The following is a 27250-nucleotide window of genomic DNA, read 5'->3' as shown; positions in this document are numbered from 1 at the left end:
AGATACATGATTCCACGTCTGGTGTGTCTAGAGATCCGTGTTTGCCCAATTGTCTATTTTGTAATGTTTATGGAAGTTGTGAGATTGATCATTGTTTGTTATCTTCACCTTTCATATGGCTGACGGAGGGAGTCTGATTGCCTGGGGATGCTTACTCCTCCTAGTACCTGATCCCGCATCTGGTATACCCAACGTTCTGTGTTTGCTAAACTTTCTACTTTGTATTGCTTATAGGAGTTATAAAATTGAACACTGTTCGTAATCTCCACTTTCCATGTAGGGCTGACGGCAGGGGTCTTGTTGTCAGGGGATGTCTACCCCTCTTAGGCACCTGATCCCACATTCGGTTTATCCAGGGGTCCATTTTTTATCCAACTCTTTGGTATTCCTCATAAGAGCTATGAAAATGATCACTGATCTCTGTTTTCACTTTTTCATTAGGTTTTCTATATTTCAAGAAATTAATTATCTCCATCTCCGATGATTCTTAGCAAATACGAGTTCTTCCATTGATAAATTCATAATCATAAGCTACCTATATAATATATGTAAACCCTTCTTAAGTAAATACTTAGACATTCATGTACATGTATAAGTAATGCAACACCAGGAAGTTTCAGGAATTTGGCATATTTCTAAGATTAAATGATATATAAAACCCCACAAACGATCGAAAATATGAAAACTCTGTGGGATTTGTATGAAAGGTGAATATAACGAACAGTGATCAAGCTCATAACTCCTATAAGCATTACAAAAAAAAATGCTAGGCAAACACGGACCCCTGGAAACACAAGAGGTGGGACCAGGTGTTTAGGAGGAATAAGCATCCCCTGTCGACCGGTCTCACCCACCGTAGGCCCTATACTTGATCAGGTAAACGGATTTATCTGTAGTCAAAATCAGTGTGCCAAGAACGGCTTAACAAGCGGTATATCTATCATAAACAAATTTATTTACTTTTTACTTGTAACATCGACATATTGATAACAGTGATACTTATAGACTTGAGGGATGGGATTAGAAGACTGTGTACATGAAATGTGTGAATAAAATGACTGTGTTGGACTTATTCTGTAAATATTTATTGATAATAGATTACAAGAAAAATATAAACTGCAAACTGAATGACTGACACCACGCCTAGTGTCAGGGTACTGTACATTAGAACATCTTTTCTGTGACTTTCACTCTGTCTGCAGTGGGTGTAGGCTACAGAAATATAAATTCAACAGTGTTAATGAAACTGATTTCTAATCCATAGACATACTTAGCATTACAGTGTATGTATTTCAATTTAGAATTTGTATCAGTCTGTAATTTTTTTATTTACTTGGTTGGTATGAATATAAAAATACAATCATAATATCTGTACACCCACCCAGCAATTTAAAAAAATAATAAGATGACAATTCGTAATTTCACATTATATGTTCAATTTATACTGCTTTTGATTTGCCGCACTGTTATAGTACAAAGCATACACTTTATTGTCTTATCTGTGGTTACTAGGTGATTGCATTTGGTAATTAAAACTGATCAGTTTCTGTTTTTTGAAATAGTAAAACTGACAAAAATAAACCTCATAGAATGGTGTTTCAAAAGTCTACAAATCTTATAACAAGTGCAAATTATGATATATTGATTTGCATGAGTTGTATACCAAATATGTGAGAGCTGTTTGAAATGGAACGATTAGTCATATTAGTCATATGATTAAACCCGTAAAGAGGTCGTTATGATCAATATTGTGAATTTCAATTTGAACAAGAACATTATTGCTTGATATTGCTTACTTTCACATCCTTTTACATGATGACAACGATTCTTCTCGCATTCACATTGTAACTGACAGCTGATCCCGTAACCTGGATACCGACATGGTAATTCACAGTCAGACCCGGTGTATCCAGAGCGACATGCTGGAAAGCGGAATCATGTTACGTATTTTATATATTTTACACGATCAACAGTTACTTGGTAAAGATCATGTAATGTACCTTTAAGAGTTCTAGTCATGAAATATACGGGGAATGAAGTTTCCGTGGTGCTTGGTGAAATTGTTGGTGAACCATCTGAAATATATCGAAATTCATAGCTAAGATAATTAGACTGATATCTGGTAAGTAAAGCAGTTTGACGTTTCTATATTTATTTCTGGATTATGTATAATGGTCATAGCCTACCCTCACATCCAGTAACAAAACTACAGTTCCATTCCTCGCAGTTACACCACATTTGACATTGATTTCCGTAGTTCGGATAACGACAGGCCATCTGACAGTAGTCACCTTGGAATCCTACATCGCATTCTAAACATAAAGAAGGTTAATTTTATATATGACTTTCATTCCTGGCCTAAAATAAATCTATAATTCTAAAGTGACATATGGCATTGTCTTAGTTATAACGATGGTATAAAATCCAGGCCTCCAGCCTTGGTTTGACTTTTACAAGATGTTATACTTACCTGTGCATTTCTTGAGTGTGGTATTCCATACCTTACACTTCGTATGAATGGCAACATCTAGCGAACTAACACAATAGAATAATTAAAATTAAGAGAGAGAGAGAGAGAGAGAGAGAGAGAGAGAGAGAGAGAGAGAGAGAGAGAGAGCAAACTCATCAAGTAGTTCTTTAAAAAACCATACAGACGTGTGAGGACATACTTTACATTTCATATTATATCATTATTTAACAATCCATTAACAAAACCTACTTACGCTGTATCCGTTTGAGCAAGGATACATCTTGATAATACACAAACAAAACATGACGCGTGTATGACATTCCATCTATCCATTTAACAATTTGAAGAGTTTGGAAAATTATTTCTTTTGCGATGTGATTTCATATTAGTACCATACGTGAATGACATTTGATCAACATTTTTATGATCTCAAGTATTTTTCACACGGTTATGAATTTTCCTCATTCCTCAAAATTCAAGTGTTCACGTGTTTGTGAATCGTAGTAAAAGTGACCATAATATCATTAAAACACATGTACACTTGGTTTCCTTGCATACGAAGTTTGTTTCCATCCACATAAATGAAAAGAAGAAGAGGAATAATTTAGGATTTCTTAGATGCAAAAGATTGAAATATGCCCCCAGAAGAGACTCTTAATTTTCTCGTTTTGTTTTTATGTCGAATGCCATATCTCCCTGGCCCCGCCGTCACCAACATCACTCAACTCATTCCTCAGCCTCAACTCTAAGGTTTTCCCTCAAATATTTAACTTCACACTCAAGTCACCGTCACCACATAAATTTGGGGTTTCCTCAAGTGATAATCTTGAGGAAATCCTCAGATATTTAAGGTTAGCTTTATAGCAACCTCGAAATTTCCCTCAAGCATATTCAGTATCTGAATATTAGCTGAAGTAATGTCCTATATATCTGATAAAAACAATGACAATGACATTAGTGATCAAATTATTTTTTCATTTCTGGTCGTTTTTCTTTTGAGAAGATGTGTTTGGTCTTTCCTGACTACATGTAAGCTGAGTTTACATGTAACATGCACTCAGGAAATTCCGCATTTAATTTATAATTCAAATTGGATTTCTTTAATTCAGTTAAATGATTTTCAGTTTGAAATTTCTTTTCCCCTGCCTCTAATTTTCTCTGTTCCAATTCAAGCTTCTTCATTTCTAGAACAAGTTTTGCATTTTCCAGCTTAATGTTTTCTATTTCCAAATACTCGACAATATATCTCTTTGTCTCTGTTCTTCTTGTTCCTTTCCTCCGTAGATCGTCTAATTGTGTATTAAAATATTAGCATGATTATAACATTTTGTTTCATATTATATCAATTGATAATTTTACATTATGACCCCTGGGTCGAGTCCTCTGCTGGTGGACTGTTAGTCCTTGAGGGTCTCTACAGCCCAGTAGCTAAGTACTTCGTTACTAGCTTGAAAATACGGATGTATATTTAATTGCTGTTATAAAATTTAGAAATTCATTTCAAAATAAAGGATTATCTCCCTCACGCATAGGTCTTATCCTAGGACGAATCTGACTCCACTTTTTTGGCACACTGTTCTTCCCTATAATAGCTCTAAACCTTCACTGTTATTTCGGATTTCAAACATTTCGTTTGAGCATCACTAAGGATACATTATTTGTCGAAATGCGCATCTGGTGCATCAAAATTGGTACCGTATAAGTTTTACATTCAAGTCATTGTTTACTTGTCTCCAATTCCATTTCGTTTTCACCCATAATCTGGCTAAATAGTTAAACTTACCACTAAATGAGCTTGAGACATCACCGCTTCCACTTGCCACACAACTCGAGACATCTGTCACAGCGGATGAAGCCCATACTTTCTCTTGAGGTTCAGAAAAGCATATCAGTGGTTCTACAATCAGTATAGAATTACGACTATTTTCATCTTACCATATGAATCTTAAAACTAGTAAAAAAAAAACCTTTTTTTGGACACAGTCCTAACCATTTTTTTTTAAAACAGTCCCAACTAATGAAATAAAACAAATTAATTACCATCTGAATCGATTCCGCCAATCACGCCTACAATGTTGGGTCTACAGTCCATAGCTTGGTTCAAGTACATAATAAGACGAAAATAGTCCCATCCACATAAGTGGTAGTAAATCGGTTTGGTTACAAATTAATATGTAAATGTACTTTATTTATGAAAAACCCTCAAATAAAAACTCATAAATATTCATAATATTAAGATAATTATTGCAAATTATGTATAATTTATGAATAATTCAGTTCATTTAATTATTGAATCGTGTCTACACATTGCACGATCAGGGATGACTGGTCGACAAGTTGACAGGTCGACAAGTTGACAGGTAGACAGGTCGACAGGATACAACAACTTTGGATATAAAATCACTGTTCTAATAATCTTTTAACAATGCTTTGATCTCAAATAAGATGTTTCAATTATGAATTTTGATTCTTGTCTACAGTGAAAGATCAGCAGGTCGACAGGATATCAATTATGTTTACTTGTCAGCGTGTCTATCAGTCAGCACTTTCGAACTGTCAACCTGTCTACGTTTCGACCTGTGAACTTGTCTACCTGTCAACCTGCCGACCTGTAGGTATATCTCGAACATACCTGTCTACCTGTCGACCTGTCAACCTGTCTACCTTTCAACCTGTCGACCTGTCTACATGTAGGCCTATCTACCATTCAACCTTGTGTACCTGCCCTGTGACTATCAGTCAGTACGTTCGACCTGTCAACCTGTCGACCTGTCTACCTGTAAGTCTATCTCGAACATACCTGTCTACCTGTCGACCTGTCTACCTGTAGATCTATCTCGAACATACCTGTCTACCTGTCAACTTGTCTACCTTTCGACCTGTCAACCTGTCGACCTGTCTACCTGTAGGCCTATATACCATTCAACCTAGTGTACCTGCCCTGTGACTTAATGAATATACATTATTTCATTTTTAAACCTTGTGTACCTGCCCTGTGATTTAATGAATATACATGATTTCATTTTAAAAACATATAAGAGTAGTGGTTAATTATAAACTATCGACCAAAAAATTCGTGAAATAATCAAATATATTTGAATATTAATTTAGATTAAACAAGCTATGAACTTTTTACTGTACTATGGGTAAATCATGAATATTCCAACAAAATTAGTATAATCAACTTTACAATTACTATTTTCGTCTTATTCTGTACTTGAGCCCATATCTTGATAGAGGACCTCCTCAGCTTGGGTCAGTAATGGCAATGGTGGACCTCCCCCTGTCTTGGGACGGCGTATTCCGTCAATCTTATCCTTGGCTATAAATTATATAGATAAATTATTATTATCATTGTTGTATTTATATATTAAAATTTCTCAAAAAATAGTTATCAATTTGTATATTTACCACTCTGTTTTACGTTGTCGTACTTTTTAGAAATTGATTATGGGGTTCTTTCATTTCTAAATTGTCTATATGAATTAGAAAATAAATCTAATGCTAGATTATTTAAAATGAACAGTGCTAATTATCATCAGATATTTCTGCAAAAATTGAAGGTACTTTTTTTTTTTTTTTAAATCTCATTTCATTTTTCAGTTTGTAATTTATATAAATCAATAAAAAGATGACGATAGTGTAGATTTATAGTGCATACTGCCCGGTAGGGGCCCTGCTACACTAATCAATAAAAAGGTGATACCATGGTGAATTTTAAGCAGGCACATATTTTTAAGAGGGTGGGGGGGGGGGTTGTGACAAACAAAAAAATTAATTATAAAACATAAAAATAATTTCCAAACCGTTAAGAGGGGGTGACAACATTCACCCTTCACAACATGGGTTCATTTCATCAGTTTATCTTTAAATTTTCATATCATTCATTACTCCTAGAAGAAAGGGTGGTGGCCACCCAATATGTCGTACTGTGCGTGTGAAAATAACAGACACTGATCAATGTGGAAAAAAAATGGGGTTGTCTCAGATCCCATGATTCTACTTGCTAATTACAAAAGAAGAGAAATGGGCTAAGCGCATATTGCTTCCTTTTAACCAGTCATAACACAAAAGAAATTGAATAACAAGATAAATTATTTTCTAAGATACGTAAATCGTGAAATGTGAATCTTATAAAGTGCAAGTGTTAAGTTAGGCTGAACCATTAATCAAGTATTTGGTACAAAGAGGGTTTTAAGAATTTTAGAATTCAATAGAGTAAGACGTTAGGTGCTAATATTGGAATAGGAGTGAAATGCACTAAGATAAATTTTGTGAATACACCTTCTAAGGGAGGCAATGATGCGGAATCGTCTGATCATCAAAATAGCATCAACAGGAAGGGGTAAGTGGTAGGCAGATATAGAATACTTATGAATTGAGTGTGTCTGTTATAGAATGTCATGTCTCTTCTTTCAGTTTTGCATGTTCATCCCCACCCCTTTCATATTCCCAAATAACCTCCCTTCATACTTTAAAACTTCTTCAATCAACACGATCTCCTCGGTGGACCATTTAGCCCCCCCACTTCCTCTTTGCACCCGAAACCAGACTTAAAATATATTTTTCAGCCATGTTTACAGAACACAAATGCAGACGAGATATATTTTATTACGTAAAATCATTATACCTAAAATATTCCGCGAAATCGCCCGAAATTAATCGTGTACTTTCTCAATTGAGTTGAGTGTGACTTTTCAGCCTCAACTGAGGTACTCCTCAGACTGTTTGGTGACGGCAAATTGAGGAAAATCTCAGTTAAGGAAACCTCAATAATTTGAGTCGAGGGTTGAGGTTAAGGAAAAGGAAATTTTGGTTACGGCTGGGCCAGTAAATTTACGTCTTCCATCTCTTCAGCACACATATTTTCTATATCGGGGGTGTTGGTAGATTTCGGTGCTGTGTCTGTTGCAGCCTCTATTACAATGTTAAGAAAACTTTACATAATGGAAAATCAAAGTATGTAGGAGGTTAATATATAAACCGTACAAGTTACCTGTACACATGAAAACAAATGTGTTGACTTTTAATTAGAGTTCAGTGCATTATTGCAAGAACTACTAAACATTACCGTTATAAATTGTACTTGAAGCAGATGCAGGGACGGTTGATATTTCAATGCTGTGCAATAATGAATAATCTTCTACAAAGAGAAGAAAATCTAGTTCCTTTTAATAATTTACAAGACATTTCATTAAAGGTGTTTTTTACTTAAAAGGGAATGTGAATGAAGCTGGATTGAGGATGACTATACAATAAACCTGCACATTCCCTAGAAGGATCACAGAACGCTTAATCACAAGGACAGGTCGACTCACATCTATTGCCATAGTTTGGGTAACGACAAGATAGCTCACAATATTCGCCATACTTTCCAACAACATAGTCTGTAAAAGTGGATATAAGGTAATCTGAAGCATAATGCTTTTCTTTGGTAAGAAAAAAGCTAAATGTGAGTAACTGTTTCTCACCTGATGTAGTTCTCTTACACCCGTTCACGTTGTGCCATTCTTCACTGCTACATAAACATTCTAATTGACAATCCCAGCCAAAACTTGGATATTGACATCGAACAGTACAGTTCCTACCGTGAAATTCATCCATACAACCTGCAGAAAAGCAGAAAAAACATTGCTTAGTTATAAAATTAATCAAAAGCGGTGATTTACATTGCAATTTATCTTCATGCATCCCGTCCTTATACATGAGTAATATGTTTGAATATAATTTCCATTATGAATATGATATTATGTGTAACTTGGATGCTAATATATACAGACGTGTACAGGTATTCTGTGCTTCATTCCATACATATCCACTACAGCATACTTTCTTGTTAGCGCTGAATTGATTTAAAAACAATTTGTATCAAGTTGTTGCAATTACTTCTATTGTTCCTAACATTTGACAAACAAAATATTACAAACTAAATATGGCATTAGTCAAGAATCATTATAATGTAAGTGGATTACAGTGTACAATACCAATTTTATCGCATAAGAAATGTGTTCAGGACGGAAGAAAAAGGCAATACAATCTTCTAACATCTTATCGATATCTATCAACATTGATATAGAATATATAGTATATCAATACCTAGAAATACAGTGCAAGGTGAAGATAAGAAACAGTACAAAGCATAGCTAAATTTACAAAAAAATTGGTATGGTAACCACCTCATAATGCGCTATTGCGTCAGGCAGTTACGTTACGTGATCAATCCATATTAGGAAATGCATGCAAACACTCCATATTCAGAATATAATAGAAATATAACGGAGGCGTCTTAATTCTATGTTTAAAATGAATAAGATTTCCATGATTCGACTACAAGAGTTAATGTATCATGACTAAAAATATCCGTTTTGGTTGAAATCTGAAAAAAAGAAGCGTTTACTACAGATTAGGCAAAGGAAGTTCAAGAAATCGAGGTATATTTCTGGAATTATAACTAATAATGAGTGGATACCTGAAAGCAAAGTTGTCGACATTCAAGTAGACAAACAGTTACCGTGTTTGATAGATTTTCATACTGGGAGTATAAACACATCTGCAATATTGTATATCGTCTCTTTTGATAATGTATACACGAAGTCGTGCGCGTATAAACAAGGAAAACGTTATAACTTTACCAGTACATTTCTGATGCATGTATCTTACTATACTTATTGTCAGCAATTCTTAAAGAACACATTGGTAAATTGATGTGATTGTACTGGTGAATATTTACGTGAACATCTTACAAAATGACTGACTCATGATTGTTTTATTAAAGACGATATGTTGTATTTCGCAATGCATCTATATGGTTTATGGTTATATGGTTAACGACTAGTATAAATCCAAGAATTTTTGTATCTGTTTTCAAATTCATCAACTTGTATTGTGATTAGTTCATGTATGGAGAGTCTACATATTATGTACAGGTTTATGTATTATATATACATTAAGATTTTAAATCTTTTTTTTGACAACTGTATGAATATTCTTGAACCCCAACTTTTGGTATGAGGTGGAACAAAGGTGTTTACTTTTTATGATTTACATTTCTATGGTTGGAAGATGTATACAAATGGATGTAGATGATATCTATGACTATATGCCAATGTGTTCCCTGTTACATTGAATTATTGATCAAATATGTTATACTTAAATGCAAGGTTTATATATATTTATACCCCAAAAGGGACCACTATTTGACAATAAAATATGTATCTGCATAGTGGACGATGAATGAAAAAGACTTACTCTTTACATAACTGTGAGATAGAAGACGTGATAAAAGGAGAGAAAACACTCACAATAAGACATAAACACAACAGCCATTGATACCATATACCAGTGACAGTATCAATTGCAATGTCCTTCTGTCGTTCAAATTCTCATTCCAATGTATGCCGCATTAATATGATAGCTAAAATGGCATTCAGCAATATACTATATACAAGTAAAACTTATACGGTACCAATTTTGATGCACCAAATGCGCATTTCGACAAATACTGTCTCTTCAGTGATGCTCAACCGAAATGTTTGAAATCCGAAATAACTATGAAGTTTTAGATCTAAATATAGCCAAAAACAGCGTGCCAAACAAGTGGAGCCAAATTCGTCTAAGGATAAGAGCTATGCATGAGGGAGATAATCCTTAATTTTGAAATGAATTTCTAAATTTTATAACAGCAATTAAATATACATCCGTATTTTCAAGCTAGTAACGAAGTACTTAGCTACTGGGCTGTAGAGACCCTCGGGGACTAACAGTCCACCAGCAGAGGCCTCGACCCAGAGGTCATAATGTAAAACTTATACGGTACCAATTTTGATGCACCAGATGCGCATTTCGACAAATAATGTCTCTTCAGTGATGTTCAACCGAAATGTTTGAAATCCGAAATAACTATGAAGTTTTAGATCTAAATATAGCCAAAAACAGCGTGCCAAACAAGTGGAGCCAAATTCGTCCAAGGATAAGAGCTATGCATGAGGGAGATAATCCTTAATTTTGAAATGAATTTCTAAATTTTATAACAGCAATTAAATATACATCCGTGTTTTCAAGCTAGTAACGAAGTACTTAGCTACTGGGCTGTAGAGACCCTCGGGGACGAACAGTCCACCAGCAGAGGCCTCGACCTTAATTGTCAAGTTTCTCCACTTGGACCAATTGAATATCTCCGCAACAATCTGTACTGTAGTTTACAGTTTTGAAACTGGCTATGGGGTTTCTACCTTGATGAGGTAGAATTAGTAACTCAAAATCAGTAGGTAGGTCATAATTGGAAGAACTGTTTCGATCAATGATCGATATGATCGGTATTTACATGTAGTTAATAATGTTTATTATTTTGGAGTTAATTCTATTCAGTTTTATGGATATGTGCAGTATACACACTAGCTGGTGTCACTGAATTCTCAACTTTTAATGTGGAGTCGACTCTGACCCCCCCCCCCCCCGAACATGTATCGATATAAAAGCGGGAGTAACAGTCAGATGAGTCTATATCATGCATATCATATATAGGGATCTATATCATGTCACATTTGCTGTGATAGAGGATGTCGTTTTTGCGGTCTCTCTTGAAGAACCGTCCCATCTAGTTGCCTCTTAAGAAAAGCAAAGGGTACTTAGAACCTATTGTAACCCGAATTCCAACTGGAAAATCAGAGAGGAATGCATATGAAACACGCTAAAAGGCATTCGAGTTAATGCCTGGCTGTATTTTCAGATTGAAAATTTTGACCACCATTTAATTTGCGAAATGCTGACTTTAACTAGATTGTTGAAACCCCTTTGATTTCAACTTACTAGCATATTTTAGTAGCCCATTTCAGATTTTAAAAAATGATTGCCTTCGGGCATGAAATCAGTATAAATCCTTCTCAGTATTGATTTAAAAAAATATAAATGTTGAATTTTTATCATATATTTCAATAATCGAATTATGTGGCGATTAAATTTTATATTTATATTTGTTTGTCGGCAAGCTTTCCTTAAGATTTATCATCAATCATTTATTTCACTAAAATAAAAGTGAGCACATTTCAACAAATTTTTGAACGTGATATAATTTTTGCCATGCAGTTTACTTTTTGAAAACATATGGTTGTCTTCATTCTAAATCTATATAACTCCATCTATAATGCTCTTTCTGCATCATACACAAAAGGGACTATAGTAGCGATATCTGTATCATATAGTAGGTGACGATAAGGAACAGTAATGCTAATTTACAATCGTAAGAGACAACCTTACACTTAAAATAAATTGTCCATAGTTCCGTGTTTGCTTAACTCCTTATTCTGTATTCCTTATAGAAGTTGTAAAATTGATCGCTGTTCATTGGCTTCACATATTCGTTGATCACTAAGATGACTAAATGGGCGGTATTTCGGACGAGACTACAAAACGTGAGGCCGAATTGATTGATTTGCTTATCATCTTTAGTATTACCCCTTAGACTTGAAATTGTTCGACATTAAATGCAAGTACGTCATTACACACAGGGTATTTGACGTTAAACCGCCGTTACCATTCATCTATTGACGATTGGTTATGCTTCTAATAAACTCAAATAAGAGGACAATGGAAGATGAAGATAGTGAGCAGTGATGGCATAATTCATATAAGGAATATAAGCTGAGGGTTGGGGGAAAATGGACCCCTGGATATACGTCAGGTGGGATTAGGTGTCTAGGAGAAATAAGGGTCTCCTGTCGACCGGTTATTATGTCGCCGTGTGTCCTATATATTCATCATGTAGATGTAGTAATCCGTAGTCAAAGTCAGTGTGCCAAGAACGGTCTAACAATTAAAAAAATGTCATACAGCATTTCACCCAATGGCAGGTTGTATTAGCTTACTATGATCGTTATAACGACCCCAGGATTCGCGAAATGGTCTATCTAAACAATACTGTTGAAACTTCTGTAACATCCTGTATATCTTGTTACATCAGCTCTGTCTCCTACAACGCATTTATGGAAAAAGAAGGTAGATATTCAATATGATTTTTAATGAAAGACTACAACAAGGGATGAAGTGAAATGGCCCCCAATATATTTACAAAAACCTATTGTTCCATATTGTTCCATGTTAAAATTTACATGATTGAACTGATTAACATTTGCACTTTTATGGTTTGAATGTTATACTGCGCACATATTTCCCACAACCGGTATATTCCTCTGAGTTTTAGCTTTAGGGTTACCTCATTAACTGAACTTTCTATAGGATTTTGGTCCCGCCCATGCTTTTACAGAACTAGAAATATATGGACGATAGCAGATACAGTTAAATAATTCAGGCTATGGTTGCAGAATATTAAAACCTTTGAAATTTCGTATGGCGATGCATGTAGCCCATACCATCGATATTAATGAAAATACTTTTTTATTAGCTAGAAGCCTCTCCTACCGAAGTAGCTCGCTTTATACAGAAGACGATACCAAGTCATTCGAATGTATTGCTCACTGTTTAGGATAATAAACACGCCCTCAACGCCATATACTTTAGATAAAGTGTGTTCGATACATACAGTACACATGTACATGTAATTCATTTCCCAGTGCACTAAATTTTGATGAAATGTATTTAGTTATATACACGTGTAGTTAGCATTATCAGGAATAAAGGGACGATTCTGAATTTAATTTTCTAAAGAAATATTTGTATATTTCCATTGTTTACATCATATGCAAAGTTGAATGCACTAGTGTGGTTATACTGGTTATACTCTTTTGACTAAAAGTTTACTCAATCAATGTAGATCGTTTGATTTATTATTTGGAGTTGATTTTATCATTTTTTTTTCTTTGTTGAAAATGTTCCGAATATTAGACTATTCTGCAAATAATGCATTGAATAACCGAATAGTAAAATATTTTATTTTACATCCCTACGAAGCTTTACTCCAAGAAAATTGAAACTAAACCTTTACTTTTTTCACCAAATTTTGCTTTATACCTACAAAATCGCTGTCTACTCTCTTCCTCTACTTTTATTTCTCTTTTTCTGTTCATTTACGTTACATTTTAAGAATTACCATTTTATAACATATGCATATAAAATAGCTTGTATGCAAAACGCCATTTAATATAAACATGAATTATTATGGTAATTGTAGACAGCATTTCGCAAATTCTATGGTCGTTTTAGCGATCTAGTTCCTCAATACAACCTATCATCTTGTCAAATGTTGTCTAATGTGTTTCATACCGATTGTTAAGCCGTTCTTGACACACTGAGTTTTAGTCAATGAATATACGGTAAAAGACGTTTTTGTAGTGCTTGGTGATATCGTTGGTGACCCATCTGTAATATATCGAAATTCATAGTTAAAATAATTAGATTGATATCTGACTGAAAAGCAGTTTTGACGCATCTTGTGGGTTTTTTTTTTGGGGGGGGGTATGTTCAATGGTCATAGCATACCCTCACATCCAGTAACAAAACTGCAGTTCCATTGCTCGCAGTTACATCACATTTGACATTGATTTCCGTAGTTCGGATAACGGCATGATATCTAGCAGTAGTGACCTAGGAACTCTACATCACATTCTAAACACAAAGAAGGTTAATTTTTAATATGACTTTCATTCATAGCCTAAAATAAATCTATAATTCTAATGTGAAACTAATTGCCAGTGATATGACATTGCCTTAGTTATAATGATGGTATAAAATATAGGCCTCCAGCCTTGGTTTGACTTTCACAAGATGTTATACATACCTGTGCATTTTTTCAGTGTCGTATTACATACCTTACACTTCGTATGAATGCTAACATATAGCGAACTAACACAATGAAATAAAAGACATTACTAAAATAAGAAAGAGAGCGAAAGAAGGAGAGTGAGAGAGAAACGTATAAAGTAGTACTTTTAAGAAACATACAGACATGCGAGGACATAATTTACACTTGATATTATATGATAAGTTAACCATCCATTAACAAAATCCACTTACATTGCAGCTGTTTGAGTCATGATAAATCTTGATAATGTGCAAACAACATATGGCGCGTGTATGACATTCCATCTAGCCATTTATCAATTTGAAGCGGAGTTTTTAAAATTATTTCTGTTGCGATGTGAAAAATATGTGATTTGATATCAGTGCCATGAGTGGATGGCACTTGATCAACATTTTCATTATTTGAAGTACTTTTCACACGGTTATAAGATGTCATCATTCTTCAAAATTCAAGTGTTCACCTGTTTGTTAATCGTTAATAAACGTGATCAAAATATCATTAAAACACGTGCACACTTGGTTTTGCGTGCATAATAGTATTGTTTCCGTCAACAGGATTGAGAAGAAAACAAGGAATCATTAAGGATTTCTTATATTCAAAATATTGAAATATTTCTTCAGATGCTACTCTAAATTTTCTCGTTTTTCCAGTGTTCTATCTCCGCAGGAAATATTTCGCAAAATTAGAAGATTGAATTAAAATAATTTTATTCCCATTCATTTATTTGTTTATAAAATCTATGGATAATTTTAACTCGTACATTAAGTATAGCAAATATACCGGAAGAATAAATTTACTGTCAGTAGTAGCTTTTGAATTAACATATGGACTATAATCTGTTAACATTGGAATTTTAACCACATTTAGAGTCTGATTTGACTCTTGTGGTTTGATCTTCTATATAATCATGTTTAAACATTTGACATGCGTTCAATGTTGTCATTTGAACACAAATCTATAGAATATAGAGTATGGTTTCACTTCTGATATGAACAAATATATAGTCAGAGATATAATATGGTTTGACGTCAATGGTTTCATCTGAGCATGAACAATTGTAATAAACGTACATGATGTAGGCTGGTTTCTTTTCGTTGAGAATGGTTCACTCACATTGAGACATTACCACCTGTAGGTGAAGTACCACAACTTTAGACCTAAGTTTAGCTCTCATGCTTGTCGTAGTGCAGGTTTTTTAACATACTAAACCTGCTGTGACCAGGGATCCGTGTTGGAGGTCATATCCAAAAGACCCGTGATTGCCTTCGTTTGACGAAGGAGCATTCAATACCTATATTTACATTACAAGTTTGGCATGTCATGATAGTAGAGGGGCGCGAACTCTGAATGCAATAGACAGCTATCATTATTAGTGAAACTGTGAATTTATTAGTCGGTAGTCAGAGTGTAGTGAACGCTAAATATAATAGTCATCAAAATGTAGAAGATGAAAATGAAATGAACACTTAAGGTAAGGTTTGCGACATTTTGACGTGTAGCGAGCACAGTTAAGTTGCATATCAGTATATTCAGTAGGAATTTATCTTTTTAAAATTGACTTTAAAAGATGCCCGTGTCGTTTTTTGACCAGATGAGCTTAATTTTGTGTTGTTTTACATTTTCGGGATCTTTGTACAAAACCGAATACTAGTGGTATAAAAACTACACGAGGCAAACTTATTGGGTAAAAAGCTGGTAGAATTTTTAAAAAGAGTATTATATATAAGATTATACTAACTAGTAGGAAACACTAAAAATAGCACTTTTATATCTTGAATAAACTTTAAATTGGTTGTCATGGCAACAAAAATGCATATTGAGCACCTTTGAAACGTCTACGTCAGATAAATTTCACTTTAAACATAATATTTGGACCATAAACATTGAAAAAAGCATATACAATTACTACCCACCGGGTTTTGTCTCCATGGTAACAAATTAAAAAGAATTATTTCATTTCTGCGGTTTGTCACTTTGTTTTATAATTGTTTAATTTTTGATGAGTGCATTGAGCATTTCCATGAACAAAATACAATTCCAGCCCAACATGATCAATTATATTTATATTTCAAGTATTCTAGTATCACATTTACCAGAGGGGGCCTCCGTGGCCGAGTGGTTGGAGCATTGCGCTAAAAATCACACGGCCTTTCATCTCTGTCGAATCTCGCTCGCACCGATAAGTGAGAAAGTTTTCCAGTTTACTTTCGGAAGGTCGGTGGTCTCTTCCCAGGTACATTGTATCTAGGTTTTCTCTTCCTCCAATAAAAAACTGGGCGCCACCATATAACTGAAAAATGGTTGGGTGTGGCGGAAAACATCAACCAATCAATCAATCATTTATCAGAAATTGAAATATTGGTTTTGTTGGTGTTTGTTTTCCTTCTAAATACAATATCTTTAATTTCTCGGCGGGTTTTCCACGGTCCCGCTTTGTCATAGATTCCGTGTTTCATTAGCCCGAACCTGTCTTTTATACTACATGTACATCTTCGAAATAAATTCCTTCTTCTTGTTCCATTGCTTGATGTTTGTTTACATAGATCAACATACGACAGTAACCTTCGGAACAATGTTAACCCGCTCAGTAGCGGATCTAGGGGGTGGGGTGCGAATTAACGTAAAGTTAGTAAAAATGACACTTAACAAATCTGTTTTATGTCGACAAGACCCATGCTGTTATGGAGATGTTTGTCTGACAAAATTAAGACTTGTCAACTTTGAGGATACTATTCACAAACAATGATTGAGTATATAACAGCATCAAAATAAACCCTAGTTTCCCTAGATTACACGCGACCATCTCATGGTTTCACACAAAATATCAGCTACCGGTACCGATCATCATTTTTTACCAGAGCCATATCGTTGTTTACAAACAACTGACTTTCTCTGCCGATGTCCATTAAGGGCGATTTCAAGATCACAACATAAAATGGAGATTAACCATAGCGCATACTATGAATAAAAAAATGTAAACTTTTATAATACAAAAGAAAATAAATTTATAATTGATTATTTGAGAAACATTATCATTCTTTTGTCATGGAAATTTACACACACGGCGCTTGACACTTGACAGCGGTAGTAGATAACAAGTAACTATTATGACATTTTCCCACGATACAACTGTGTCGTGAAGCATGTTTTCATCGTGACGTCATAAAGCGCGAAGTGCACTGAGGTATATCAAGAGTTATCTCCCTTTGTTGCAAACCTTACCATAATTCAACACTTATTCATTAAAATGCAGTGAATACTAAAACTTTTTGTCCGCTATCAAGATGTATTGATAGCGCATCAACTGCGACACAGAACTCCAGATGTATATCCTAGGTACCTGATCCCACCTCTGGTATACCCTGGGATCCGTGTTCGCCCAACTTTGTATTTTGTATTGTTTGTGGGAGTTATGAGATTGATCATTGTTTGTTATCTTCACCTTTCATCCCAGCGAACTTACCAGAAATGGAATTAATGCCAATTTCGTTTAAAATACAGTTCAAAGCAAGGTGAAGATAACGAACAGTGATCAATCTAGTTCAAAATAAAAGACAAAACAGAGCCCTCCACATCTTGTCCAAACTTGGATGTTTGATTGAAAATGGATATCAACGGCAAATTAATAATTCAACTTTATGACACACAGGATTATTATACCTCATATAAAGATTCACTAGTAAAACAGAATCTGATTGGCCGAGAAGGTCACGTGACCGTCGTGTTTGCCCTGCAACAAAACTTCGCGTTCCACCCCTTCGGATATCTCGTGCTTCCCTTTCGTGTCCAGTTAAATGAACAAACCCTAGTGTTCCGAATGACGCAGACAACAACATACATGCAGCCTCGTGCATTTCCATAAATTTAACGTCAAGGTAAACTAATTTTATTTTGAGGTCATAATGAGTCCGAGTCATTGTACTTTGATAGTTGGTAAGGCACAAAACATGCGGGTGTTTGATATACAATTAAATTGCTTGGTTTTGGTTGATAGAAAAAAAACAAGCAAGTAAATCAGCATTCACGGAGAATGGAAATACAAAAACTGGTTATTATATCACTGTAACTCGTTGTTTTTACATTCTAATACGTTGACAGCGCGTTGTTACTGTTTAGGCAATCTCAGCTACATACAATGTATAGATGAGTAGACTCCAATTTCAAATACATTTTTGTAGTCTTGTTTTGTTTCGGTGTAATAAACAATTTATTGCATGAATGTTCGGAGATATCAATATTTATTCACCCAAGAAAAATTATATTCCACTTGGGCGTTGCCCTCGGGGAATATGATTTTTCTTGGGTGAATACATATTCATATTTCCCTCATTATAATGCAATGAATGTATATTATATCAGCTTCCCCTTCGTCAACTTCCCATATTGATGTAACAATATTCCATTATCACCTGCACATGGTGTCTTTATAACAATATTTATTAAAACATAATACCATTGGGTGAAATGCCGTTAGGCGTCTTTTATACCAATTGAGGTGGTTGTTTATAGACGGATAGGACTATGGATTACTTCGTTTACCCGATCAAGATGATGGCTGGCGTGGCCGGTCAACAGAGGATGTTTACACCTAGCCACCTATTCTCACCTCTGGTATCAAGGAGTCCGTGTTTGCCCTACTCTGAATTTGCATTCCTAATTACAATTTTGAGATTGGTCAGTATTCGTTCTCTTCACCCTTTTCATTTTTCATTCTACAAATCCCAGGAATGATAGTTGTTGTATATGGTGCTGTTGTGAATCTTTGACATTGAAGCAACCAGATGACGTGATAATGTGCTGATGATATCACGTGTGGTATACCTGCTCTATGACGATCATTTGTTGAACCATGGTGTTGATATCTGCTCCAAATGCGCGATATGGTACTTTGTGAAACAAATAAATATCTTGCAACTGTAAATGATGACACACCTGCTTCCATTCATCCAATTGCATCGTTGCAGTGAACATCATTCAGACGTGACAAATCTTAAAAAGCGGTTCCGTATAATAATAACGCTATAAAATATAGAGAACCTCTGGATTTGATAGACTACTGGTGGATGTAACACTTGCAATAGGAGCTTACAACAATCGAGAGTTATAGAGACTGATTTAAGATTTTATGAAACCACGTTCTACTGTCCTCAAATTATATCAAATCTTTTTTCTAGTAAATAATAATATCAAATGTTACTATGAGTAATTGCAACATTCACTCTTTATCAAAACATGTTTTAAAAATTATTTGATAAGATTCACCATAAATTAGTACTATGTGTTTCTTTGTTTGGTATAAATAAGAAATCTGAATAGAACAAAACTTGCGTTTTTCATTGCATTGTTACTCTTTTAGATACATGTTGAGATAAATGTTTCATGCGGTCATATTTTGATTGAACGTGGGTGTTATTAAGATTTAGCATTTCAGAGTATGCTTTTACTCCCTACAACCCCTTGATCTATACGGGTGAATTTATGTAAATACGTCATTGCGTACAGGATCAGCAATATTCCAGCAACGATCAGAAGACTGATAATACCCGCAATTAAAGATGTCGAATTGCTTTCATTTATGTATCCACTATCTTCATCACATATTTTGTCAATATGGGGGACGCTGTTAGATTTCGGTGTAGTCTCTGTTGCAGCCTATGTTATGATATAAAGAAAACTTTACACAATGGAAAATCAAAGTGTGTAGGAGGTTTAGATATGAACATGGTATATGTACACATGGAAATTAATGTGATAACTATATTAATTAAAGATCAGTGAATTCTCGCAAGAACAAATAAACCATTACTGTTATAAATTGTACTTGGAGCAGATGCAGGTATGGTGGATATTTCACTGCTGTTCAATGATGAATAATCTTCTACAAACAAAAGAAAATATAGTTCCTTGTAATTATTTACAGGGCATTTGATTAAAGGTTTTTCTTACATAATAAAAGTTTTATCTTAAAAGGGAATGTAAACGGAAACTGAACACATTAAAGCTGGATTAAGAATCACTATACAATAAACGTGCACATCCACTAGAAGGATCACACAACGCTTCATCAAAATGACAGACCAACTGACATCTATTTCCGTAGTTTGGGTAACGACAATATAACTCACAATAGTCGCCATACTTTCCAGGCGCACATTCTGTAAAATTAGATATGAGATAATTTTAAACAGATGACGCCTTTCTTCGGCAAAAACAAAGCTAAATGAGAGTAATTGTTTCTCACCTGATGGAGTTTTCCTGCAACCATACACGTGGTGACAGTCTTCACTGCTGCATGTGCAATTTAATTGACAATCCCAGCCAAAGAATGGTTTTGGACAAGGTATAGAACAGTCCCTCCCGTAAAAGCCATTCGTGCAACCTACAGAAAAGCAGAAAAAATATTGCTTATTTATCAATGTAATCGTCAGCGGTAATCAACATTGCAATTTATATTCATGCATGCCGTCGTTATCCATGAGTAATATACAAATATGTTTGAATATAATTTCCATTATGAATATACTATTATGTATTAACTTGAATACTAATGCAAGGTGAATATATACAGACGTGTACAAGTATTTTGTGTTTCATTCCATACATATCCACTACAGCAAACTCTCCCGTCAGGACTACAATTGTTTAAAAACAAATCGTATCAAAATACTGCATCTACTTCCATTGTTTCTAATATTTGACGAGCAAAGATGTTGAAAACTAAACATACCATTAGTCAAGAATTATCATAATGTAAGTGCAATACAATGCAATTCACATCGCATAAGGAACGTGTTCATGACGGAACAAATAGATGTTAAAATTTTCTAATATTTTATCCATATTAACAACATTGATATAAAATAATGCGCACACTCACACGCGTACACGCACACGCACACACACACAGTTTTAATTAGACAAAAATAAAACTGAACAAAAGTTTACAAATCAATAAATCCGAAAACGCGATGTATTCATACACGCCTGAAACCAAATAACATAGTGCTGGGAGACTGTTCATTTTTTTTTTCCAGTTGTTGATAAAGTGAATGAATTGGAATTATAAGAATCAAACATTGTTTTTGAAGAATTTATTGATGTGTAAACTCCGGATATTTTACTTCGCAGTTTTATTCAGTTTGAGAGTAAAATGTCCGGAGTTTACACATCGATACATTCTTCAAAAGATATGTTTAATCCTTTAATATAATATAATATAATATAATATATATATATATATATATATATATATATATATATATATATATCCATATATATATAAATACGGATGTATATTTAATTGCTGTTGTAAAATTTAGAAATTCATTTAAAATTAAGGATTATCTTTCTCATGCATAGCTCTTATCCTTAGACAAATTTGACTCCACTTTTTTGGCACGCTGATTTTGGCTATAATACATCTAAAACTTCATTGTTATTTCGGACTTCAAACATTTCGGTTGAACATCACTGAAGAGACATTATTTGTCGAAATGCGCATCTGGTGCATCAAAATTTGTACCGTATAAGTTTTACATACAGTAGACAGTATAGTTAACGTTACAAAAGAGATCGATATGATATGACTTCATAATGAGCTATTGTGTCATAACAGTAACTTAATCAATCCATATTAGTAAATACATGTAAAAACGCTATATTTAGAAATATAAAAGAACTGTTTTTATTCCATGTTTAAGATAGATCCGATTTCCGTGGTTTGACTACATTGTTTCGTGACTATAAATAACCCAGTAAAATTTTTCGTTTAGTTGAAATCTGCGTAAAAGAATCATTTACTACGGGCATGTGAAAAACGTCTTAAAATTTGAAGATATCAGGGTATATTCTTGGAATTATAAATAAAGATGCATAGGTACTCAAAACCAAAGTTGTCGACAATCAAGTGGACAAACAGTAACTGTGTTTGATAAATTTGCACACCAATACTGAAGTTATGAGAATCAGCCATTGATAATGTTTACACACAGTGCTGCGTGCATATGCAACGAAAATATCATCATAATAACTTCACCAGTACATTTCTATTACATGTATCTTGCTATTCTTACTGTCAGCAAATCGTAAAGAACACATTGGTAAATTGGTGGGATTCTACTGGTGAATAGTGTACATAATAATCTTACAAAATGATTCATCATTGTTTTGTATTATAAAGAACATGTTGTACTACGCTATTTTGTGGAGATTGAATGAAAAAGACTTACCCATAACATAATTGTGAGGCAGAAGACGTGATACAAGGAGATAAAAACCACAAAAAGAAATGTTAAAATGAATTAAAATCCATTGATATCAGATACTAGTGATTTTATCAACTGAAATATGTTGATATTCTTCTATCCTTCAAATTCTCATTCCAATGTATGCAGCATCAATATGATAGCTAAATGATAGTTTAGCTATATAACAGATAAACACTTCCTGAATTGTCACGCGTCTTCACTCTGGGCCAAATGAATATTTCCGTACCAATCTTTACTGTAGTTTGACGGTTCCAAAAGCTGTCGTCAGCCCTCTGTCCTGATGAGATAAACACAGACGTCGCGCACGCTATTGGTGTCAATTTTGGTAACGTCAAAATGACGTTAAAAACGCAGCGTCATAACATCGATATAATCTAATTTACGTTATAAGAAGTTTTGATGAGAATATATATATATATATATATATATATATATAATTGATATGACAGGGGTATGACAGTTGAAGCGAACGCAGCATAAAACGAATTAGATATTTTTCCTGAGACATTATACTTAAGTAAATTAAAATGGTTAAACTAAACTTGCGACTTACTCAGAATTAGTCTATATTTCATCCGTGATCTTCATAACTTTTCTGTTTTAAACCAACAGGAATATATTATCACAATATTTTAAAAGAAAAGTCCATAATGAACTCTTCAAGATGTTTTCGTTCATCTTGTAATTTCCAGTAAGTTGTCATGCAATAATTGCAAATTAATCTAAAATGACTACAATAAAAAGGAATAGTTAGAATTATGTAATTTGGTACATATGTATGCGCGATTAACTAGCACGTCAACCGCCGTTACACTGAGATATTATTTCTATATACAATTTCTGTTAATTATGAAAAATAAAATATTGAACATAAGCATGCTACAGGGATTAATTCTTACATGCATGCATGCGGACTAAGTGAAATTTACTATCCATAATTCAGTGCTTGCCTCTAATACTATACATGGTGGGTTTGGACATGTATATATGTGTAAGTACCACATCACTGAAGTGAACACAGATGCTTACACTGTAAAATTGGGAGATGAATACATACATACATGTACATCCCCCAAAATCACAATTTTGTTCTGCAATTCGTTTTTAGAATACATCTAAAACATTGATAAAACAGACACACTTACAGATATTTTTTCTGGTTAACCTTGAATTCTAAAGGATTGTTCGGCAATGCAGGCACGTAGAAAAAAAAGGGGAGGTGGGTCTTTTGACAATGATCAATATCTAGTATTTCTATATTCAAATGAAGATGTTTTGGGTGACTGCACACACACCCCTCCCTTCCCACTATATGTCATTGTAGTATAGTGAATGAGAATAATGTAAGCTATGATGTGAAGACATGTAGTGAAGGATAAATCCCCATTAATTAATTAAAGCCTGGGGAAATATGAAGTTTTAGCTATGAAGACCCGAACACCCCCCATATTTTTGGTTTGCATTTAAAGAACTTTATACGAATCTTCTTCGGCTGCCCACCACCCCCTCCCCTTTGAAAAACGATGCTACGTGCCGGTGTTGTAGCATAGACCCCTCTCCCGGAAAAACGGCCCCGGGATAGATCTTCCCCCATTGGGTGAAAAAGCGCCCCAGCACATAATTTCCCCCTATGTACAAAGTCAGTATAGAATTTTCCCCATGGCGGAAAAAACACCCTGGTATAGAATTTCCTTCCTCCTGTTTCCGGATTTCATCGATCGGAATCTTTTTCTTCTCATGCAGAAGCTTTTGAATAAATATAGAATGAAGCAAACCCATGCAATTGAAGATGATAATCAATGAAATTTGTTATTATTGCTATAAAGAGGTACATGTTATCAAAATAAAAAGTTAAAAAAAGAAACTAATATGTGCTGTTAAATTGTTATAGTTTAATGAAATATATATATATATATATATATATGTGTGTGTGTGTGTGTGTGTGTGTGTGTGTGTGTGTGTGTGTGTGTGTCTGTGTGTGTGTGTATCCGCTATTTAATATTACAATATTCATAAAATAAAGGAATTTTTTTGAGATGTTGAAGTTGGGTTTACCCGAAAACTTTGAATTGCGTATAGTAAACACAATATGCTTCCCAACAGACTTTAACGATGGCCAATATCATTAGGGATTTTCATAAAAAGTCGACTAAAAGATATACAATTAAAATATCTAATAAGTAAATTAGATGCACTGTATAAATAAAAGTAACCGTTTATTTAAAATCGAAATTTTAAATTAAAAATACATTGACTTCTTCCCAAATTCACTATTTCAGATGTTAGATACTGGTAGATAACAGCAAAGACTTGAGACGTATGAATGAATTTTGATATACCATTACACGATTTGAATAATTTCCTTTAAAAAAAACCCAAAAAACAAACATAAGATGGTGATTGTGATACACAACATCGTGCTCAAAATTTAAAAAAAAAGAAGAAGAAGAATTCCTGGGTCTAGATAAGCAAGATAATTCTTGTAATAGAACTGGAAACGGATACATAGCTAAAATGTAAGAAGGGGGGAGCGTACTGTCATTTACGGGGAAATTCTATACTGGGGCGGTTTTTCCAAGGGGGGATTGGGTCCGGGTTAATTCTTCCTAGGGGGATATTCTATGCCAGGTCCATCTGTCCGGGGGGGGGGGTGTCTATCCTGGGCCCGTTTTTCTGGGGGGGGGACTATGCGGGGAAATTCTATGCCACACCACCAGCATTGAACAAATATTTTCCACGAACAACCCCCCCATCCGGACTAGAATGATGCTCCCCACTTGTTGATTTCATATGATTGGCATGAACAAAAATTGTCCATGCAGCTTGATATCATGGGCCTTAAATAAATAGTTACCCCGGTCCATTCCTAAGTTAACATAGGAATTAGGATGTAACTTTTAGAAGCTAAAAGGAAACATTGCTACATGTACATGGTTTATGGTGATTTGGCAAAGGCATTTAATCAGGCATGGCATAAGGGACTTCTTATTAAGATACAAATTTAGAGTTAATGATAAATTGCTAAAACTGTTCTAAAGTTATCTAAACGGAAATGAAATGGTATATTGCATAGAAACACATTTTGAATTCAAATTTACGTTGTAATCCCTCAAAGGATTTGTATTAGGTCCTCTTTTATTTTCTTACATGTCAATAGTATTGTTAAAATGTGTCAAAGTTAGATGTATGTATATTTTTATTTGAAATCCCCTTGTAAGACAAAAATTTACATTTGTTGTTGAGCACTTGTACCTGGAATTGGGTAATGGTGTTTGGATTCACTGTCATTTGCGGAGTTTTGTGTGTGTGTGTTTTAATGGTTTTCTCTTTGCCTACATTCTTCCTTATTTTGTTTGTTGCACCCCCCCCCACTCTCCCTTATTTATTCTTTACTCTTTACTCAATCGCATCCGATCAGATGCTGTCAATGTGCATGTGATTGTGTCTCTTGTAATATGAAAATATAACACGAAACTGTACTTGTATACATAACCAATGCATTATAAAACTTTTTGAGTTTATCTAAATACAAATATACTTTTAAATTCAATGTTAAATATTATTATGTTGTATAATTGTATTAACTCTATCACAATAATGCTGCATTGTGTAGTTATAAAACCGATATTTCTTTTGATATACGTGTATTGGGATGTAATTACAAGCATATGTTCATCGTAACGTCAAAACGGTCATGTGTTTAGGTATGTGACAAAACGTGTTGACATTCATTTTTTGTTGGAATTTTGTAATTATTAGACTGCATATATTTTAAATTAAAGAAAACACTTTTTCAAGAGATGCACATTCATTAAAAATCATAAAATTTCTTAATTTTTGTTAATATCAATCTATACGGATGATTGATTTTGAAACAGTTATTCAATTTCAATTAACGTAATACGATTACGGCAAGGTGTGACATTCAGTGTTGACTCCGTAGATTGTCTCAAAAACAAACAAATTTTAACAATCAGCTCAATTTTTTGTTACGTTGAAATTTTGATTTGTACATTCCGTAAATGATATTCAAAAGGTGCACATTTTAAAAAATGCATTCTTAAATTACTTTGATTCAATAAATATCTTAATTATGTGTGACGTTTTGAACGTCAAATTTTCATTGTGACACATGGCTATACATTCGATACCATTTTAACTTTTAAAATAAACTACATGCCATGTTAAAATTTTGTTCAAAAATATATTTAAAAATAATATAAAAGCTATTTCTAAAATCGTTTTTATTTAACACAGACCGTTAACTCAATATAACCAAAAAACTCTGTTAACAGACATTTTTAAATTGTGACACATAATCTAATGAGCATAACCGCAATGAATACTTCACATATCAAACACCTATAATACAATATTCACCGTTTCGTAAGTATAGTTATTTTCATATTAAAATCACTTATCCAAATATGAATTCAAATTTTGAATAAATAATTCAGAATTATCTCAAATATCCAAATGTACTTACAAAATGTGTCATGGACATGGTCTATTTTCCTAACGTTAAGGCTTATCTACACCTCCATTCTTGTATTGTGAATCAGCGCGCACAACGTACATATTAGGTGACATTATAATTTTAAAAACTTATATTATCAACATCACCATCTTAATTATTGTGCAAAATTGTATGTTTGTATCTTTGGTTTTAAGAAATGTATTAACATTTTGGTAAAGTGTGTGCGACACTGTCGTTACCTGTCTACATGCAATATTTACGTAAATATCAGTATATCCAAA

General features: G+C 34.0%; 1 protein-coding gene and 1 long non-coding RNA gene across 2 annotated transcripts; both read right to left on the bottom strand.

The window, feature by feature from the left end:
• Positions 1-1066: 1066 nt before the first annotated feature.
• Positions 1067-4665, bottom strand: LOC130052462 (cell death abnormality protein 1-like). Its single transcript, XM_056157540.1, has 7 exons — positions 4511-4665; positions 2724-4367; positions 2471-2535; positions 2187-2312; positions 2001-2075; positions 1797-1922; positions 1067-1212 (listed from the first exon to the last, which is right to left on the bottom strand). The coding sequence occupies exons 2-7, from the start codon at positions 2801-2803 to the stop codon at positions 1085-1087; spliced, it is 600 nt and encodes a 199-aa protein (XP_056013515.1). The 5' UTR covers positions 2804-4367; positions 4511-4665; the 3' UTR covers positions 1067-1084.
• A 9027-nt stretch (positions 4666-13692) lies between these two features.
• LOC125677615 (uncharacterized) lies at positions 13693-14491 on the bottom strand. The gene is made up of 3 exons (XR_008800805.1): positions 14438-14491; positions 13904-14029; positions 13693-13783 (listed from the first exon to the last, which is right to left on the bottom strand). It is a non-coding gene; the product is annotated as an uncharacterized LOC125677615 (long non-coding RNA).
• Positions 14492-27250: the final 12759 nt, after the last annotated feature.

This window comes from Ostrea edulis, chromosome 3 (assembly GCF_947568905.1).
Source record: "Ostrea edulis chromosome 3, xbOstEdul1.1, whole genome shotgun sequence".
Lineage (NCBI taxonomy): Eukaryota > Metazoa > Mollusca > Bivalvia > Ostreida > Ostreidae > Ostrea > Ostrea edulis.
This window is presented reverse-complemented; position numbering and strand designations above follow the sequence as displayed.